Source organism: Scyliorhinus torazame, chromosome 29 (assembly GCF_047496885.1).
Source record: "Scyliorhinus torazame isolate Kashiwa2021f chromosome 29, sScyTor2.1, whole genome shotgun sequence".
NCBI lineage: Eukaryota > Metazoa > Chordata > Chondrichthyes > Carcharhiniformes > Scyliorhinidae > Scyliorhinus > Scyliorhinus torazame.
In genome coordinates this window covers 7,340,859-7,362,045 of record NC_092735.1, presented here as the reverse complement: position 1 = coordinate 7,362,045, position 21,187 = coordinate 7,340,859, and the positions used below count along the sequence as shown (strand labels likewise).

The window sequence follows — 21,187 nt, the reverse complement described above, 5'->3', positions numbered from 1 at the left end:
CCGGGGTTTCAGAAAAACCTCCGGCTGCTGCTGAAGGGCTGTGCCTACAAATGGTGGAAAGGCCCTTCATTGGACTGTAAATGACCAGTCTGTGTTTGGAAAGTGTGCTCCTCAACCCAGCAAGGGCTGAAATGTGTTAGTTTCTAATGAGCCTCCCCGCCCAAATCCAGAGGGAGGAAGGTAATCGGGGTCTCTACGGACTATGTTGAACCTGAAAGAAGAAGCGGGGAGACAGGAGCTGAGCCAACCGTGTGGGGCAAGGTTTGTGACCTGATATTGGAGGCCTGCAGTGCTCTCGGGAAATGTTGATTAACTATCCAGCCTCCCGAGTCCTCGGACATCACGGTGGGGGTAATATCTGCCAGCGTAAACCTTTTTCTGTCACTTGTCTTTCCAGCTTTTCCTCCATTTTTCTTTCCGTTCAAAAAAGGGGCGAGAAATAAACTAGCGGCCAGTCAGCCTGTGGTGGGGGAAGAGTCCAGAGGCAATAACCTGAGACAAAATTAATTTGTCAGTTGGAAGAACTGGGTTAACAAATGACAGCTGGTATGAATTTGTTAAAGGCCGGCAGTTTCTGACTCGCTTGATTTGAATTCTTCCGTAAAACGGCAGAGAAAAACACTTGATAAAGTGCCACATGATAGATTTTTAGATAGAGGTTGGGATGATGGTTGCTGCCATGGAAATGTTTAACCTGGACTACTCCAGGTAGTATTCAAACGCGTGATAGGTAACTTCACACCAAATCTTTGAAGGTGGCGGGCCAAGTTGATCAATCTGGTTTTTTTTTTTTAAAAAGCTTAGAAAATAGGAGCAGGAGGAGGCCATTCAGCCCTCCGACCCTGCTCTGCCATTCATTATGATCATGGCAAATCATTGGGGATCGTTGGCTTTCAAAATGGAGACATTGAGTAGAAAAGCGAGACGGTCAGGCTGAACCTTTCTAAGTCTGGTTAAACCCCGGCTAAGGGATTGTGTCCAATTCCGGGCTCTCCGCTTTAGTCAGGATGTCAAAGGCAGCACGGTGGTTAGCACTGTTGCTTCACAGTGCCAGGGACCCGGGTTCAACTCCTGGCTTGGGTCACTGTCTGTGCGGAGTCTGCATGTTTACCAGAATGGTACCAGGGAAGAGAGATTTGGAATATATGTCGAGACACAGGAATCTGGGATAATTCTCCTTAGAGCAGAGAGGGTAAGAGAAGATTTAATGGAGCTGCCAAAATTATATGGGGCTTTGATAGAATAGATAGGGAAAAACGGTGGCACAGTGGTTAGCACTGCTGCCTCACCATGCCAGGGACCTTGGGTGACTGGAGTCTGCACGTTCTCCCCGTGTCTGCGTGGGTTTCCTCCGGGTGCTCTGGTTTCCTCCCACAGTCCGAAGATGTGCAGGTTAGGTAAATTGGCCACGATAAATTGCCCTTAGTGTCCAGCGGTATGCAGGTTAGGTGGGGTTCCGGGGCTAAGGCGGGGAGTGGGCTTAGGTAGGGTGCTCCTTCAGAAAGTCGGTGCTGGCCCGATGGGCCGAATGGCCTCCTTCTGCACTGTAAAGAATTGTAACGGTTCTGTGAAGAACAAAACGTTCCTGTCCAAGACGGTGTATAAATGAATGTTGTTGCGGACAGCAATGACCAAAGAATTGCCTCTGCCTCTCCATTTCTCAAATAGGTGCAGGGTGCACGTGGTGGTATGACAACGAGCCACCAGTTCACCCACGGTTGCACAGCGAATACATGCAGCCCCTTCTAGACGCCAAGACCCAGAGATACAAAACTGTCCAGTCAGTGAGGAGACACGTTCAATATCTACGACTCTTCAAGTCGGAGACGGAGATTGCACTCATGAAGACAGCCGCAAAGATTACCTCAGAGGTAAGCTATAACAGAGTGTGGGACTTTGGTATTTCTGTTGATGGAAGGATGAATCTAGATTTTTTTTTTCCCTCAGTTTTACTGCCTTCCACTTGGAGAGGGCCCCGAAATTAGGTGTCCCGAATATAAGATCGTAGAATGGTTGCTGCAGAGAAGGAGGCCATTCACTTCCTTTCCCCCGGAGCCCGGCAAATGTTTTTTCTTCAGATGGTTCCCCGATTGCCTTTCAAGGTCTCGATTGAAGCTGCCTCCACCACACTCTCGGGCAGCGCATTCTAGATCCTAACCACTCGCCGTGCAAAAAGGTTCCTCCTCAAGCCTCCATTGCCAATTGCCTTAAGTCTGTGTCCTCTGGGGCCTGATCCTTCCGCCAATGGAAATATGCACTAAAAGGGGGAATAAGTGTGTAGGAGAAAGGCTTGGGGGTAGGTGAAGTAGGAGGAGGCTGATGTGGAGCACACCCGCCAGTGTTGATCGGATGGGCGAATGGGCAGTTTGTACGCTGTAAATACCTTTGCCACAACGCTTTCTCCTCAGAAGGCACCGGTCTCCGGTACAGTCCCAAAAGTCTTGGCAGCATCGCCCACACATTACCTCACCCAAGAGACAATTCTTGCTGCGCGAGGATGGGCAATATATGTGGACAGTGACCCTCATCCCTGTCAGGGAGACATTAATGGGATTGAAAGTTGATCAATCCCCGGGAGTTGATGATCTACATTGCAGAGTGTTGAAAGAAGTGGCTGCAGGAATATTGGTCATCTTTCGAAATTCTATGGATATTGGAGCGGATCCTGCAAATTCGAGGGTAGAAAATGTAACCCCATTATTTAAGAAAAGAGGCAGAGAGCAAACCGACAACTACAGACCTGTTAGCCTGGCATCATAGAATCGCAACAGTGCGGAAGGAGGCTATTTGACCCATTGAGTCTGCACTGGCCCTCTGAAAGAGCACCCTACTTAGGCCCACTCCCCTGTCCTACCCCCGTAACCCCACCTAACCTTTGGACACTAAGAGCAATTTCGCGTGGCCGATTCACCTAACCTGCACTTCTTTTGACTGTGGGAGGAAACCAGAGCACCCGGAGGAAACCCACGCACACACGGGGAGAACGTGCAGACTCCACACAGGCAGTTGCCCGAGGCCGGAATTGAACCCGGATCCCTGGCACTGTAAGGCAGCAGTGCTAACCACTGTGCCGCCCTTAGTAGGAAAAACACTAAAACCTATTATAAAGGATGTGATAACTAGACACTTAGAAAATAGTGGAAAAATTGGGCAGAGTCAACATGGATTTTGGTAAAGCAACCCATGTATGACAAACCTATTTAAAGTTTTTTGAGGATGTAACAAAGAACAAAGAACAACAAAGAAATGTACAGCACAGGAACAGGCCCTTCGGCCCTCCAAGCCCGTGCCGACCATACTGCCCGACTAAACTACAATCTTCTACACTTCCTGGGTCCGTATCCTTCTATTCCCATCCTATTCATATATTTGTCAAGATGCCCCTTGACAAATATATGCCCCTTGAACAACAAGCAGAATAGATAAGGGGGAACCGGTGGATGTGGCGTATTTGGATTTTCAGAAGGCTTTTGGTAGGGTAACACAGGAGGCTAGTCAACAAAACTAGAGCACATGGGGTTGTGGGGAATACACTGGCATGGATTGACAATTGGGTACCGGACATGTAAGGGGTTTTCTTGATTTCAGGAGTTTATTAAGGACAAACTTACACAGACCCACTCAACCACAAACATTTTTATAACAGAAAAAACATTCCTATTTTTATTTATCAATTTAAGAGTACCCAATTCATTATTTCCAATGAAGGGGCAATTTAGCGCGGCCAATCCACCTACGCTGCACATCTTTGGGTTGTGGGGGTGAGACCCACGCAGACATGGGGAGACTGTGCAAATTCCACACGGACAGTGACCCAGACCCTTGATCGAACCTGGGTCCTTGGCGCCGTGAGGCAGCAATGCTAACCACTGCATCGCCGTGCTGCCTTAAAACATTCCTAATGCACTTCCGGTGGCGGCTATGAAGGAGTAGGTCGCACATTTGGTGGCTCCCGCTCGGGTCGGACCTTTGGACCTTTTCCCCGATTTATTACCAGACTTGATTTGGAAAATTGATGGTGGAGACAATTGTTGATTGGATCCCCACATCGGTGCATGGAGAGGAGGACTAGAAGTGCTCGCAAAGGGAGAAACAGGCAAACAGAGAAGGCTTGGGCTGAAGCTGCAGCGGGGGACAGCATGGCGGACGACCGGGGTCCTGGCTTGTTGACCCAGTGATCAACGGAGCAGCTGATGCAATTTATCCAGGAGGGCTTCGCCAAGCAGAAGCGGGACTGCTTGGACCCGATTAAAGAGTCAATTGCACGGCTGAACTCAGATTGGACGCCCAAGACCGGGCGATCCAGAAAGTAGAGAAGTCGCTGGCTGACCAGGAGGAACATCAAACTGCGGTGGGGTTGGAGGTGGGGATGCTGAGAGATCAACAGAAAAGGCTCCTGGAGAAGGTGGAGGACCTAGAGAATAGGTCCCGCCGGCGGTCCCGCCGGCAGAACCTGAGAATCGTCGTTCTCCCGGACGGGTCCAAAGGAGCGGACGCTGGGGCGTACATAGCGGGCATGTTCGAGAGGTTGCTGGGGGATGGGACATTCTCCCGACCCTTGGAGGTGGACAAGGCTCACAGAGGGCTCACGAGGAAGCTGCGAGGAGGGGGGACCCCCCCCCCCGAGGGCAATGATGGTGAGATTCCACAGGTACTTGGACAAGGAACATATTTTACAGTGGGCCAGGCAGACACGGAGTTGCAAATGGGAGAACAGTATCCTGCGGATCTTTCAGGACCTGTGTGCGGAGGTGGCCAGGAGATGTAGCCACCTAAATTGGCCAACTCCCGATTTAAAATGGCGAACGGCAAAGGCTGATGGGGAAAGTCAGCCAACACAGACAGAAACCAGCAGGTGCAGGTTTGCTGTGTATTTAACTCTGCAAAAGGCCAGACAACATCGATACCAGCGACCATCAGCACAACAATGTAGCAGCCATCTACATACTTATGAGCAATCCCAGAGAACAATAAGTAACATTTGGGACACACAAAGCAAAGCCAGACGCCCCGGCGCCAGCAGGAGCCAACACAAAGGAGGTGAACGAACACCTCAAGACCGCCCATCGATCAGGGAACCGCTCCAGTACTGGAGAAATCGAACCAAGCGATTGGGACAAAGTCCAATCACTTGGGCCCAGGTACAGGGTCCACCCCGAAAGGTGGGAAGCCCCTGGGGACTATAAGAGTTAAGCCCCAAGTTCCACTCGCTCTCTTCACCTCTTCGTCCTGCCCGGGTCACCCAGCAACACAAACCAACATTGACCGTGACCGGTGCAGTGACCACCGAACGAAGTAAGTCTTAATTCAACGCTCGCTATGAGATAGGCGCTCCTAGCTACCAATCCATACCAACTTCGAATCCCGCAGACTCAGAACCCGACCGAAAGGCCTTTTGTTCCCCTGACCTGGTGGGCCAGTCCGAAGTTAAGTATAGGCCTGTTAGTTGTAGAAGTAGCTTAGACGTAGAATTTGTGCATGAGTAGCGATTACTGTGTATAATTGAATCTTACTAATCGGTGTATTGGGTTATTGATCATTACTCGGACTTGAACCTCGTGGCGGTATCATAAAGATACCTGGCGACTCGAGAGCAAAGGTAATAAAACAGAGCAATTGAACCAAGGGGAAAGTTAGCAACAGAGAAGAGCGGGGTTCAATCAGAGAAAGTCAAGACTTTTTGAGAAAAAGGTGAAGTTTGGACTGCTGTATCCGGCCCGTCTCTGGGTCCCGTATGAGGAGCAACATTTTTATTTTGAGTTGCCTGAGGAAGCGCTGGACTTCGCGAAAAGGAAAGGACTGGTAACTGAGGATTTCGAATTCTGCTGCAACGATCACGTTTTTAAAAAAAAAAGTTTCTGACGTTATTTGTAATGCCTTCTGTATTGATTTGGGGCCAGTTGCAGAGCTGAGTGAGATAAAGTTTACATTTGCACTGATGGGAGATGGAGGTGTGTTTGTTAGATGCTGGATCTTCTGCTTGATCTTTTCTTTGTTTATCGGTTTTTTTCTAGGGCAATTGGGTTGGGACTGGTTTTTCGTTTGAGTATGTGCGTATGAGCGGGGGGGAATGAGGGGATGGAACAATAGGTGGGAGAATGTCTGGCGCCGGGGCGGGGGCCACCAAGCTAGCTGGGCGGGCTAGCTTAAGGAAGCGCAGTGGGTGGTGAGCAGATGTTAGGCTTATCAAAGGGGTTGATTTACATTGTGCTGTTACTAGGGGGGGGAAATGTTCTGCTGACTAGGGAGGGACGTTTGCTGAGGGACAGAGAGGAGGTCGGGGTTGGAGGCTGCCTGGGGGCAGGCCAGTGGAGGCGTGGGGCGCGGGCTGGAGACTGGCCCAAGAACGATGATGGCTGATCGGCGGGGGGGGGGGGATGAGCCCCCCCCCCAACCAACTAGGCTGATCACCCCCCAACCAACTAGGCTGATCACCTGGAATGTACGAGGGCTAAATGGGCCGATTTAAGAGGGCACGCGTGTTCGCGCATCTGAGAAGACTGAAGGCAGACGTGCTAATGCTACAGAAGACGCACCTTAGAGGAGCAGATCAGGTCAGATAAGGAAGGGATGGGTCGGACAGGTTTTTCACTCGGGGCTGGGCTCGAAGACTCGCGGTGTCGCGATCCTGATTAATAAGCGAGTGGCGTTCGAGGCCACTCGCTTATTATAGAATAGTTACGGATGTGGGAGGCCGGTACATTATGGTCACTGGGAAGCAGTAGGGGGTGCAGATGGTACTAGTAAATGTGTACGCGCCAAATTGAGACGATGTGGAGTTTGTAAAGAGGATGCTGGGGAAGATACCGGACCTGGATTCGCATAAGTTGGGCATGGGAGGGGACTTCAACACAGTTATTAACCCTGGTCTAGACCGGTTGTGTTCAACGACGGGCAGGGTGCCAGCCATGGCAAAGGAGCTAAAGGGGTTCAATGAGCAAATGGGGGGGGGGTGGACCCATGGAGATTTGGGCAGCCGAGTGTGAAGGAGTTCTCCTTCTACTCACACGTGCATAAAGTGTACTCCCGGATTGATTTTTTTATTTTGAGCAGGGCTCGACTGAGGGGGGTGGGGGACACGGGGTACTCGGCGATCACAATCTCAGACCATGCCCCGCACTGGGTTGACCTGCAGGTTGGTAAAGACAGTAGCCAGTGCCCGCACTGGAGACTGGACGTGGGACTTTTAGCTGACGAAGAGGTGACCGGGCGTTTGAGGAAATGTATTCAGAACTACCTGGAAGTCAACGACATGGGGGAAGTTTCGGCAGCGGTGGTCTGGGAGGCATTGAAGGCGGTGGTTAGAGGGGAGCTGGTCTCGACACGGGCCCACAGGGAGAAGGTAGACAGGGCAGAGACAGACCGACTGGTGAAGGAGATATTACAGGTCGACAGGAGGTATGCGGAGACCCCAGAAGGAGGGCTTTTAAGGGAACGGCAGAGGCTCCAGGCGGAGTTTGGCTTGTTAACCACAGGAAGGGCGGTCGGGCAGCTGGGAAAGGCGAGAAGGGTGATTTATCAGCATGGAGAGAAGGCCAGCAGAATGCTTGCACAACAGCTTAGAAAGAGGGAGGCAGCCAGGGAGATGGGAAAAGTAAGGGACAGGGACGGGAATCTGGTTGGAGACTCAGCAGGGGTGAATAAGGCGTTTCAGGGGTTTTACAGTAGGCTGGGTGGGAACCCCCAGCTGGGCCGGAGGAGATGAGGCACTTCTTAGGGGGGCTGAATTTCCCGAAGGTGGACGGGGGGCTGGTAGAAGGGCTGGGGCCCCGATCGGGTTGGAAGAGATAACGGAGGGTCTGCAGTCGGGTAAAGCCCTGGGGCAGGACGGGTACCCAGTGAAGTTCTATAAAACGTTCTCTAGGATATTGGGGCCGCTGTTGATGAGGACATTCAATGAGGCAAGGGAGAGAGGGGTGCTGCCCCCCAACGATGGCACAGGCCACGATCTCATTGATCCTGAAGCGGGACAAGGACCCGGAGCTGTGTGGGTCCTACAGGCCGATATCCCGATTGAATGTGGACGCCAAATTGCTGGCCAAAATCTTGTCCTCTAGGATTGAGGATTGTGTACGGACGTTATTGGGGAGGACCAGCTGGGGTTTGTTAAGGGAAGGCAGTTGGTGGCCAATGTAAGAAGGTTGTTAAATGTGATCATCATGACTTCCGGTTGCGGCGATGACCAGCTAAGCCGCACGTTTCGGCGGCTCCAGCTCAAACGGACCTTCGGCCTCTTTTAAGAGCCCCAACGGGGAATTTTTTCGGGACGAAACCCGGTGTGGGGTGAGACAACAGGGAGTCCCCCCCCCCCCCCCCCCCCCAACGAAAAAGAAAAATGGCGGCGGCGGCCAGATCGCGAAGAATCCTCGAGGACAGGGGCAGAAGGAAAAAGGAGCAAGATGGCGGCGGAGAAAGCCCAGGCGACATGGGGGCCGGACCAAGACGAATTTTTGAGACGGTGTGTGGAGCTGCTTAAGAAGGAGGTGCTGGCCCCGATGCTACAAGCAATTGAGGGGCTTAAGGAGGCACAAAAGACCCAGGAGATGGAGCTCCGCGTGGTGGAACAGAAGGTGACGGACAACGAAGACGAGATCCTGGGCCTGGCGGTCAAAACGCAGACGCACGAGATGCTCCACAAAAAGTGCATTGAAAGGATTGAAGTCCTAGAAAACAGAGCACGGAGAAAGAACCTTCGGATCCTGGGTCTCCCCGAGGGAGTGGAAGGAGCGAACGGCGGGGCTTACGTGAGCACGATGCTACGCTCGCTAATGGGAGCTGAGGCCCCCTCAGGCCCCTTGGAAGTGGAAGGGGCTCATCGGGTCCCTGCGAGGAGACCAAAGGCGGGAGAACCACCTAGGGCGACGATCGTGCGATTTCATCGCTTCAATGACCGAGAAGTGGTTCTGAGATGGGCCAAAAAGGTACGAAGTAGTAGATGGGAGAATGCGGTGGTACGGGTGTACCAGGATTGGAGTGCGGAGGTGGCGAGAAGGAGGGCGAGTTTTAATCGAGCCAAGGAGGTGCTACACAAGAAGAAGTTGAAGTTCGGGATGTTGCAGCCGGCGCGACTGTGGGTCACGCATCAGGAGAGGCATCACTACTTCGAAACGGCAGAAGAAGCATGGACCTTTATTAAAAACGAGAAACTGGATCAGAACTGAGGGACTGATGTTAGAGGGGAAATGACAATGCCGATGTATATGGAGATGTAAATTGGGGAGGGGGGGACACTAAGAAATGTGGGCGCCGGTGGGGGGGGAAGAAGAGACAAGGCGGGGGATGGGGAATGGGAGTGGGGCGGCAGAGGGAACTGCGCCACAAGGGGCGGGACAGCTATAGAGAACACGGGGCGTACTGTTCTTGTTCCCGCGCCAGAAAGATGATGGCGGGAAGATAGGCGCAAGGTAGATGGGAGTTCCCCACACGGGGGGGTCAAGGAGAGAGCGGGAGAAGCCGGGGTCAGTTGAAGTCAGCTGACTTTCGGAAGCAATATGGGGGAGCAATCATGCTAGATGGGGATCTAGTGGAGGGGGAGGGGAGGATAACTGGGTTGCTGCTGCAGAGATCGAAGAGGAACTGGTAAAAGAAAGGGTGGTCGGGGCGGGAATGCGCCGCCTGGGGAGCGGGTGGGTGCGCGGAATCGGGACATGGGACTGGCCTAGAGAGGGTGATGGCTAGTCGACGGGAGGGGGGCAGGCAGCCCCCCAGTTCGGCTGATCACGTGGAACGTGAGAGGCCTAAATGGGCCGATTAAAAGGGCCCGAGTGTTCGCGCACTTGAAAGGACTGAGGGCAGACGTGGCCATGCTTCAGGAGACGCACCTGAAGGTGGCGGACCAAGTTAGGTTAAGGAAAGGATGGGTGGGACAGGTGTTCCACTCGGGGCTGGATGCAAAGAATAGAGGGGTGGCCATACTGGTGGGGAAACGGGTGTCATTCGAAGCTAGGAACATTGTAGCAGACAGCGGAGGCAGTTATGTGATGGTGAGTGGCAGACTGGAGGGAATGGAGGTTGTGTTGGTTAACGTATATGCTCCGAATTGGGATGACGCGGGATTTATGAAGCGGATGCTGGGACGTATCCCGGACCTGGAGGTAGGAAACCTGATAATGGGGGGGGGACTTCAACACCGTGCTGGACCCAGGGTTAGATAGATCTAGATCTAGGACCGGAAGATGGCCGGCAGCGGCCAAGGTGCTTAGGGGGTTTATGGACCAAATGGGGGGAGTGGATCCATGGCGATTTGTTAGGCCGAAGGCCAGAGAGTTCTCCTTCTTCTCCCATGTTCATAAGGTGTATTCCCGGATAGATTTCTTTGTTTTGGGAAGGTCACTGATCTCGAGGGTGGAAGGAACTGAGTATTCAGCCACAGCTGTTTCAGATCATGCCCCACACTGGGTGGACCTGGAACTAGGAGAGGAGAGGGAGCAGCGTTTACTCTGGCGACTGGATGTGGGATTACTGGCGGATGAGGGAGTCTGCGGAAGGGTGCGGGGATGTATCGAAAGATACCTGGAGGCCAATGACGACGGGGAGGTCCGAGTGGGAGTAGTATGGGAAGCACTAAAGGCGGTGGTCAGAGGAGAGCTGATCTCCATCAGGGCCCACAAGGGGAAAATAGAGGCCAAGGAAAGGGAAAAACTACTGGGGGAGATTTTGAGGGTAGATAAAGAATACGCGGAGGCCCCGGAGGAAGGACTATACAGGGAGAGGCGACGACTCCAGACGGAGTTCGACCTGTTGACCACAAGGAGGGTGGAGGCACAGTGGAGGAAGGCACAGGGGATGAGGTATGAATATGGGGAAAAGGAGAGTCGCCTGTTGGCCCATCAGCTGCGAAAGAGGACAGCGGCGAGGGAGATAGGGGGAATTTCGGGATGAAAAGGGAGCTACGGTGCGGAGAGCAGGGAAGATAAACGAGGTGTTTAAGACCTTTTACGAGAGACTTTATAGGTCTCAACCCCCGGAGGGAAAAGAGGAGATGCGGCAGTTTTTGGACCAATTAAGGTTCCCGAGGGTTGAGGAGCAGGAGGTGGAAGACCTGGGGGCGCTGATAGGGGTGGACGAGGTTACCAAGGGGCTGGGGATCATGCAGGCAGGGAAGGCCCCGGGACCAGATGGGTTCCCGGTGGAATTTTATAGAAAATATGTGGACTTGTTGGCCCCGCTGCTGGTAAGGACCTTTAACGAGGCCAGAGAAGGGGGGACCCTACCCCCGACAATGTCGGAGGCGACGATATCGCTAATCTTGAAGCGGGATAAAGATCCGCTGCAGTGCGGGTCCTATAGGCCTATCTCACTGCTGAATGTGGACGCCAAGTTGCTAGCAAAGGTGCTGGCAACGAGGATAGAGGACTGTGTCCCGGGGGTGGTGCACGAAGACCAGACAGGGTTCGTAAAGGGGAGACAACTAAATGTCAACGTGCGACGGCTATTAGGGGTGATAATGATGCCCCCAGTTGAGGGGGAGGCAGAGATAGTGGCGGCAATGGATGCAGAGAAGGCATTTAATAGGGTAGAGTGGGAGTATCTATGGGAGGTGTTGAGGAGGTTCGGGTTCGGGGACGGGTTTGTCAGCTGGGTCAAACTCCTCTATGCGGCCCCAACGGCAAGTGTGGTCACAGGTCGGCAAAGGTCGGAGTATTTTCGACTACAGGGGAACAAGACAGGGATGCCCGTTGTCCCCATTACTGTTCGCGTTGGCAATTGAACCACTGGCCATAGCGGGGTGATTAGAGGGGGAGAGGAACACCGAGTGTCACTCTACGCGGATGACCTACTGCTGTATGTGACGGACCCAGTGGAGGGGATGACAGAGGTCATGCAGATATTGAGGGAGTTTGGAGATTTCTCGGGATATAGGCTTAACATGGGAAAGAGTGAGCTTTTTGCGATACACCCTGGGGACCAGAGTAGAGGGATAGATGGCCTACCGCTAAGGAGAGTGGAAAGAAACTTCCGATACCTGGGGATTCAGATAGCCAGGAGCTGGGGAACCTTACACAGACTTAATCTGACACGACTGGTGGAACAAATGGAAGAGGATTTCAAAAGGTGGGACACGCAGCCGCTGTCACTGGCGGGCAGAGTGCAGGCAATTAAGATGATGGTCCTCCCGAGGTTCCTATTTGTGTTCCAATGTCTCCCTATACTGATCACTAAGGCCTTTTTTAAAAAAATAGATAGGAGCATCACGAGCTTCGTGTGGGCAGGGAAGGTCCCGAGGGTAAGGAGGGGGTTCCTACAACGTAGTAGAGACGGGGGGACTGGCGTTGCCGAATTTGGGCGACTACTACTGGGCCGCCAATGTGGCGATGATTCGTAAATGGATGATAGAGGGAGAGGGAGCGGCGTGGAAAAGATTGGAGATGAAGTCCTGTAAAGGAACGAGTTTAAAAGCGCTGGTGACGGCGCCACTACCGCTCTCACCAAAAAGATTTACCACAAACCCAGTGGTGGCGGCAACATTAAGTATCTGGGGGCAATGGAGGCGACAGAGGGGTGTGCTGGGAGCCTCGGTGTGGTCCCCAATCAGGAACAACCATAGATTTGCCCCAGGGAGGCTGGACGGAGGATTCCAGAGCTGGCACCGGGTAGGAATCAGGAGAGTGGGAGATTTATTTATAGACGGGACGTTTGCGCGCTTGAGGAAAAGTATAAGCTGCCCCGGGGAAATTTCTTTAGATATATGCAGGTGAGAGCGTTCACGAAACAACTGGTGAGGGAATTTCCGCTGCTCCCGACACAAGGGATCCAGGACAGGGTGCTTTCGGGGGTGTGGGTCGGGGAGGGCAAAGTGTCAGAGATATACCGGGAGATGAGAGAAGAGGGGGAGGAGTTGGTGGGCGAACTGAAGGGAAAATGGGAAGAAGAGCTCGGGGAGGAGATTGAGGAGGGTTTGTGGGCTGATGCCCTAAGCAGGGTAAATTCCTCTTCCTCGTGTGCCAGGCTTAGCCTGATCCAATTTAAGGTGCTGCATAGAGCACACATAATGGGAGCAAGGTTGAGCAGGTTCTTCGGAGTGGAGGACAAGTGTGGGAGGTGCGGAGGTGCCCGGTTTTGGTTGTGTCCAGCACTGGAGGGGTATTGGAAGGGAGTGACGGGAGTGATCTCGAAGGTGGTGAAGGTCCGGGTCAAACCAGGCTGGGGGTTAGCTTTATTTGGAGTTGCGGATGAGCCGGGAGTGCAGGAGGCGAAAGAGGCCGATGTCGTGGCCTTTGCGTCCCTAGTAGCCCGGCGTAGGATTTTACTCATGTGGAAGGAAGCGAAACCCCCCGGACTGGAGGCCTGGATAAACGATATGGCGGGGTTCATAAAACTGGAGCAGATGAAGTTTGCGCTGAGAGGATCGGCTCAAGGGTTCACCAGGCGGTGGCAACCGTTCCTCGACTACCTAGCGGAACGTTAGAGGGTAGATAGATGACCAGCAGCAGCAACCCAGGGGGAGGGGGGGTAAATTGTTTGGGTTTTTGGAGGGGGAGAGGGGGCGGGGGGGGAGTATTACTTGGTGTTATTTGGTTAGTTTACTATGTTAGTTACGAAATGTCATATTGTGTTTGAAAACTTTAATAAAATATATATATACTTTTTTTTTAATGTGATCATGATGCCCCCGGAAGGTAGGGAGGTGGAGGTATCGCAATGGACGCAGAGAAAGCTTTTGATCGGGTAGAATGGGACTATCTGTGGGAGGTATTGGGACGGTTCGGATTTGGGCTGGGCTTTATTGACTGGGTCAGGTTGCTGTATCAGACTCCTGTGGCAAGCGTACGGACGAATAGGACAACATCAGACTATTTTAGACTGCACCGGGGGACGAGACAGGGATGCCCCCTCTCCCCACTGTTGTTCGCGTTGGCCATAGAGCCGTTGGCAATTGCGCTGAGAGCCTCAAGGGGCTGGTTCAGGGGGGAGTGGAACACAGAGTCTCGCTTTACGCAGATGAACCTGCTTCTGTATGCATCGGACCCATTAGAGGGGATGGAAGCAATTATGAGGATTCTGGGGGAATTTGGCTAGTTTTCGGGGTATAAACTAAATATTGGGAAAAGTGAGATGTTTGCGGTCCAGGCAAGGGGGCAGGAGAGGCGACTAGGGGAACAGCCGTCTAGAGTGGTATGGAGAAGCTTTCGGTACCTAGGCATCCAGGTGGCGCGGGAATGGCTGCACAAGCTAAATCTGGCCCGACTAGTAGACCAAATGAAGGACGATTTTCGGAGGTGGGCGCGCTCCCGTTGTCACTAGCTGGGAGGGTGCAGACGGTGAAGATGACGGTCCTCCCGAGATTCTTATTTGTGTTTCAGTGTCTCCCCATCTTTATTCCACGGTCCATTTTTAAACGGGCCAACAAGGTAATCACTGTCCTTGTATGGGCGGGTAAGACCCCACAAATAAAAAAGGGGTTGCTGGAGCGGAGCCGGGGGGAGGGCGGGCTGGCGCTGCCGGACGTCAGTAATTACTATTGGGCGGCGAACATAGCCATGATCAAGAAGTGGATTGAGGGTCGGTGTGGATCATGCAAGAGCACCAGCTTGGGGGCGTTGATAACAGCGCCTCTGCCATTCCCGCCGGCACGGTACTCTACCAGTGGTGGCGACCCTGAGGGTCTGGGGGCATTGGAGGAGGCTTGTGGGAGCGGAGGGAGCTTCGGTGTGGTCTCCAATTTGTAATGATCACCGGTTTGCCCTGGGAAGGATGGATGGAGGGTTCCTGGAGATGGCAGAGAGCAGGGATTGAGAGGATGGGGATATGTTTATAGAGGGGAGCTTTCCTAGCCTGAGGTAGCTGGAGGAGAAATTTGAGGATTTTAGGTACCTGCAGGTGTCGAACTTCCTACACAGGCAGGTTTCAACCTTCTCACTCCTACCACCAAGGGGGATATAGGATAGGTTAGTTTCCAGAGTGTGGGTGGGAGAAGGGAGGGTCTCTGACATCTACAAGGAACTCATGGGGTCAGAGGAGATGCAGGCTGAGGAGCTGAAGCGCAAGTGGGAGGAGGAGCTGGGAAGAAAGATAGAGGATGGTCTCTGGGCGGTCGCGTTGACTAGAGTCAACACGTCCGCAACATGTGCCAGGCTCAGCCTGGTACAATTTAAGGTCGTTCACCGGACTCACATGACAGTGGCCCGGATGAGCAGGTTCTTTGGGGTGGAAGATAGGTGCGCAAAATGTGCGGGAGGGTCAGCGAACCATATCCATATGTTCTGGACATGCCCAAAGCTTAGGGGTTTCTGGCAGGGGTTTGCGGCTGTCATGTCCACGGTGTTAAAAACAAGGGTGGCACTGACTCCAGAGGTGGTGATTTTCGGAGTGTCGGAAGACCCGGGAGTCCAGGAGGAGAAAGAGGCAGACGTTCTGGCCTTTGCTTCCCTGGTAGCCCAGAGACGGATACTATTAGCTTGGAGGGACTCAAAGCCCCCGAAGTCAGAGGCCTAGCTATCGGACATGGCTAGCTTTCTCTGGAGAAAATCAAGTTCGCCCTGAGAAGGGTCACTGTTGGGGTTCGCCCGGAGGTGGCAACCGTTCGTCGACTTCTTTGCGGCAATTTAATCATCAGCAGAAGGGGGGGTTTAAGCTTAGTTTAGAGTAGGGTGTTAGTAAAGGCGGGACCTGTAAAGGAGGAAGACGGCTTTTGCACTAGGTTTATAAATTCATGTACATTGTTTACTTTGTTGTTGTAAAACCATAAATACCTCAATAAAATGTTTATTAAAAAAAAAATTCCTAATGCCCTAATACAAAAGCTTCAAACTAGTGTAATGATGACACTTGACACCCGACACAACGGCTAGCCTCCACAAAATAAAACACAAACAAAAGCCTTAACTCAAACCCCATCAGGATTGCTACTCTTAAACTATCTTTAAACCTCAGCCCCAATATAAGACCATAAGATATAAAAGCAGAATTAGACCATTCAATCATGGCTGATATGTTTCTCATCCCCACTCTCCTGCCTTCTCCCCGTAACCCCTGATCCCCTTATTAATCAAGAACCTATCTATCTCTGTCTTAAAAATGCTCAGTGACTAAGGGCACAGTGGTTAGCACTGCTGCCTCATGGCGCTGAGGACCTGTCCCGGGTCACTGTCCGAGTTTGCGTGGGTCTCACCCCCACAACCTAAAGATGTGTAGGGTGGGTGGATTGGCCACGCTAAATTGCCCCTTAATTGGAAAAAAATAAGAATTGGGTGCTCTAAATCTATTTTTTTTTAAAGACACTCAGTGATTTAGTCTCCACAGCCTTCTGCGGCAAAGAGTTCCACAGATTCACCACCCTCTGGCTGAAGATGTTCCTCCTCATCTCAGTTTTAAAGGATCGTCCCTTCAGTCTGAGGCTGTGCCCTCGGGTTCTAGTTTCTCCGACTGGTGGAAACATCCTCTCCACGTCCACTCTATCCAGGCCTTTCAATATCCTGTAAGTTTAAATGAGATTCCCCCCTCATCCTTCTAAACTCCATTGCGTACAAACCCAGAGTCCTGAACCACTACTCATACGACAAGCTCTTCATTCCAGCGATCATTCTTGCGAGCCTCCTCTGGACCCTTTCCAAGGTCAGCACATCCTTCCTTGGATATGGAGCCCAGAACTCCTCATAATATTCCAAATGGGGTCTGACCAGAGCCTTATACAGCCTCAGAAGTACATCCCTGGTCTTGTATTCTAGCCCTCTCGAAATGAATGCCTTCCTAACTGCCGACTGAACCTCCATGTTAATCTTAAGAGAATTCGGAACTAGGACTCCCAGGTCCCTTTGTGATTCTGATTTCCGAAGTCTTTCCCATTTTGAAAATAGTTTGTGCCTCTATTCTTCCCATCAAAGTGTACATTGTTTTCCATCTGCCACTTCTTTATCCACTCTCCGAGCCTGTCCGGGTCCTTCTGCAGCCTATCCCCTTCCTCAACACTGCCTGTCCCTCTATTGTGAGGTTTGGCCTGTTTGAGGACCGCCGGTTAGGCTGATGGGGAGACTTTGGGTATCTGAGCTTAACAGACCGGTTTCCCAGCTGCATTCAGACAGGGCTTCCTAAAGCAGGCAATTGGCCTCCCATTAAGGTGTGCAAAATAATGAGCATGCTCTTCGCCATCTGTCTAGAAAAACGCAGCCCACGAGTTTCACACTGGGCTGCACAGATTGGCACACTGTCATTCCACGGCTAAACTTGCTTTACCCCTGGGAAAAGGGCACACTGCATTCCAAACTGTGTATACTGACCCCAGTCCCTCTGGTTCTCTGATTAACATGTTCCATTACTGCTGCTCTGTATTTTGCAAAGTTTCCAACTTACTGAGGTGTTGATCCAAGGCTGTTTATTTTCAGGCATTCATCGGCACAATGCTTTCATCCAAGGCTCCAGTTGATGAGTCCTATATTTATGCAAAGGTAAGTAGCAACGTTTTTTTGTTGATGCTTTTATCAGCGGTAGCAGCCAGATGTGCGTGGAACAAATAAACAAATAAGTATTAGCTTATAAGTAGGGCCTATCAAATGTATCACAATGCTTGGCAGTTAACTGTCAGTCACCATCAACTGGTACATGCTCCATGGCCAAACCTCTACCAAGCAGAGTCCACTTGCCAACCAATCAGCACACTCTTCCCGTACAGTATAAATTGTTGTTTCCCCCTCATATTTTGTGATTCTGGCAAAGTGTCCTGATGAGTGCAAGTCAGAAAGCTTCCACATAGCTCACTCCCCAGCAATAATCAAATTCTGTACCGGCACGCGACAAAATTAATTTACTACGGTATTCAAGTGGTAAGAGATTAACTGATGATCGACATGGAGGATTGAATTTTGACTGCCAAGGTTTTAAATGTTTTTAATCCTACCCAAGGCCCCGCGATATTGTGTTTCAAACAAGAGAAGCTTGATCATGAGTGTTGGTTCACCCCATATCAGTCACTGAATCATCCTACCAGCTTTTTAAACCCATCGACGTTGTGGTAAATATTATCACTAAGGCCAAGCTAACCCACAGAATTGATGTTTGGTCAAGTGCCAACTGAAGAGCCACCATTTCACTTTCTTTAATGTTCTTACAAGATCCTCTCTCACTCTTCGAAACTCCAGTGAGTACAAGCCCATTCGATCCAGTATTTCTACGTATGTCAGTCCTGCCATCCCGGGCAGCACGGTGGCACAGTGGTTAGCACTGCTGCCACACAGCACCAGGGACCCAGGTTCGATTCCGGCCTTGGGTGACTGTCCGTGTGAAGTCTGCACGTTCTTCCCGTGCCAGTGTGGGTTTGCTCCGGGTGCTCCGGTTTCCTCCCACAGTCCAAAGACGTGCAGGTTAGGTAGATTGGCCATGCTAACTTACCCCTTAGTGTCCAAAGATGTGCAGGTTAGGTGGGGTTATGGGGGTAGGGCAGGGTAATGGGGCTAGGTGCTCTTTCAAACTCAATGGGCCGAATGGCCTCCTGTCGTGTAGAGATTCTGTTATGACTGAATTCGCTCACACCATTCGTTCGGGCAATGCAATGGCAGATTACAGCTATGCTAACTTGCCCATTCGTGTACAAAAATGTGCAGTTTGGGTGGGATTGCGGTGATAGGGCGGTGGAGTGGGCTGGCGTAGGGTACTCTTTCGGAGGGTTGGTGCAGACTGGATGGGCCAAATGGCCGCCTCCTGCAGTGTTGGGATTCTGTGGAGTCTTAAGTTTGGTCTAAGAATCTTTCATTACCTACGACTCCAAAATACGTTTCAATTGCAGTTTGACTTTGAGTGTCGAGCTCATGGGGCAGACTTCCTGGCCTACCCTCCCGTAGTAGCTGGTGGCAATCGCTCCAATACGCTGCATTATGTGAAAAATAACCAGATGATTAAGGTAAGAATGTAGTCTGTCAATATCGTTTCAATTACATTATTAAGATTTGTTAATGTCGATTACGTCGTTCAGAATTGATAATAGGGAATAGCTGGGACACTGAACAAAGTCAATAAACTCTCTCCGCAAGTAAAGGCTCTGTGTCTTCGGTTTGACTTCATCAGCCAGTGTGGATCCTGTTAACAGAGCAGTTACTTTATTAAGGAGGAGACCCCAACAAAAGCCCCAACACTCTTTTTAAACTTGTAAAACTGTGAGGAAAGGATACTTTGCTCCAGGTGTGATTCCACGCACAAATAGGAATATAGTATATTAAAACTAACTTTATTATTTACACAGTATTGAGCTACCTTAGCATCACCAAAATGCAGCTTACAGTTACCAGTTAATCAGTGCTTAACAAAATAAAAGGCTCGGAGATATACAAGGAATTGATGGAGTGGGAAGGTGCCCCCATTAGGGGGGTGAAGAGGGAAGAGGAGCTGGGTGGAGAGATAGAATTCGAGCTGTGGGGAAAAGCCCTGAAGAGAGTTAGTTCATCCTCGTCTTGTGCCAGACTAAGCTTGATCCAGTTCAAGGTGGTCCACAGGGCCCACATGACGGTAGCCCAGATTAGCAGGTTCTTTGAGGAGGTGGATGGTATGGGGGTAGCCCGGCTAACCATGTGCATATGTTTTGGGCAAGTCCGAAATTATGGGGATTCTGGCAGGGATTTGCAGACGTTATGTCAGAGGTCCTGGAAAGAAGGGTAACTCCGAGTCCAGAATTTGCAATATTTGGGGTATCGGAAGATCTGGGGGCCAAAGGGAGGCCGATGTTCTGGCCTTCTCCTTCCCGGTGGCCGGAGACGGATCTTGCTGGGATGGAGGGACTCGGAGCCCCCGAAGTCAGGCGTGTGGGTCAGCGATATGGCAGGGTTTCTCAGTCTGGAGAAAATTAAATTTGCTTTGAGAGGATCAGTTCAAGGGTTTGCCCAGTGATGGCAGCCGTTCATAGATTACTTCAAGAAAAATTGAACATCAGCAGTAAGGGGGGAGGGAAAAGGGGGGGAGGAAAACTGGGGGCATAGCAATGTTGCAACGGAACAGAGAACTTTGTTTACGGGCAGCTGGGAAATAGAGCGGGGGGAGTAGGGGGTGTTGTTCTATAGGTTGTTTCTTTCTGTACGTGTGTCAGCCTGCGCGGTTGTTTAAGAGATGTTAACGTGTTAAACAGTGAAAATTACAAATGCTTCAATAAAACATTTTCTAAAAAAAATAAATAAAATCAAACACTTTAACTTCTGGCTGATAGATCCTCTATCTCTAATCAAGCAAAACCCATCACGGGTAGGGCAGCATCGGCACAGTGGTTAGCACTGCAGCCTACGGCGCTGAGGACCCGGGTTCGAATCCCGGTCCTGGGTCACTGTCCATGTGGAGTTTGCACATTCTCCTCACGTCTGCGTGGGTCTCACCCCCACAACCCAATGATGTGTAGGTTAGGTGGATTGGCCACACTAAATTGCCCCTTAATTGGGAGGGGAAAAAATTGGGTACTCTGAAAGGGAGAAAAAAAAACATCAGTGGTCAAAAAAAACACTTATAAATAAAGTTAGCAAAGACAGGATTACTTGCTGGCCTCTGAATCAAGATATATTTAAAAGACGATTTGGAGAGAGAGAGCCTTTCAATATACAGCCATCTGTCTGATTAATGCTGAATCACTGATAGCCTTCTTTCAAAAGCTGCTGTTCAGCTCTCGTCTTCCGGAAACTAAACTACAACAGCCTGCTACAGACCTGGCTCCTCCTGTTAATTACGTCACCTTCATCCCACTCAAATCCCATGACCTACTTACTTAAGCTTAAGCACAATGTCTCTAATTATCTACTCCCAGGGAATTTCCATAAATCATATCAAAATCTCATTCGGCATCTCCTTGTAAACATAAACATGGTTGGACAGAATGATTATGTCACTTTTGCAACATCTTAATGGTATCTTTTGCAGCCACAAAATCTGTCTGTCTTTTAAACCAGGATTTTAAAAATCTTCTTGCAGCAGAGACGTACACACCCTAACCCAGGCTTTTAAAACCATTACTGCACCAGATATATATAGAAGAATAGAATCCCTATACCAATTTCTTGCATTCATCTCAATTATACACAGCTACATGATGGACATAAGAACTAGGAGTAGGCCATCTGGCCCCTCGAGCCTGCTCCACCATTCAATGAGATCATGGCTGATCTTTTGTGGACTCAGCTCCACTTTCCGGCCCAAACACCATAACCCTTAATCCCTTTATTCTTCAAAAAAACTATCTTTATCTTAAAAACATTTAATGAAGGAGCCTCAACTGCTTCACTGG

The 21,187-nt window shown here is 50.9% G+C and overlaps 1 protein-coding gene across 3 annotated transcripts in view; it reads left to right on the top strand.

Annotated features, from left to right (window-relative positions):
• Positions 1-21,187, top strand: part of xpnpep3 (X-prolyl aminopeptidase 3, mitochondrial) — a 74,207-nt gene that overhangs the window by 21,782 nt on the left and 31,238 nt on the right. For all 3 annotated transcript variants that reach the window (XM_072492015.1, XM_072492014.1, XM_072492012.1), the window contains 3 exons: positions 1,669-1,871; positions 17,322-17,384; positions 18,719-18,832. In XM_072492015.1, the coding sequence (XP_072348116.1) occupies positions 1,669-1,871; positions 17,322-17,384; positions 18,719-18,832 (380 nt within the window). The remainder of the gene's footprint in view (positions 1-1,668; positions 1,872-17,321; positions 17,385-18,718; positions 18,833-21,187) is intronic.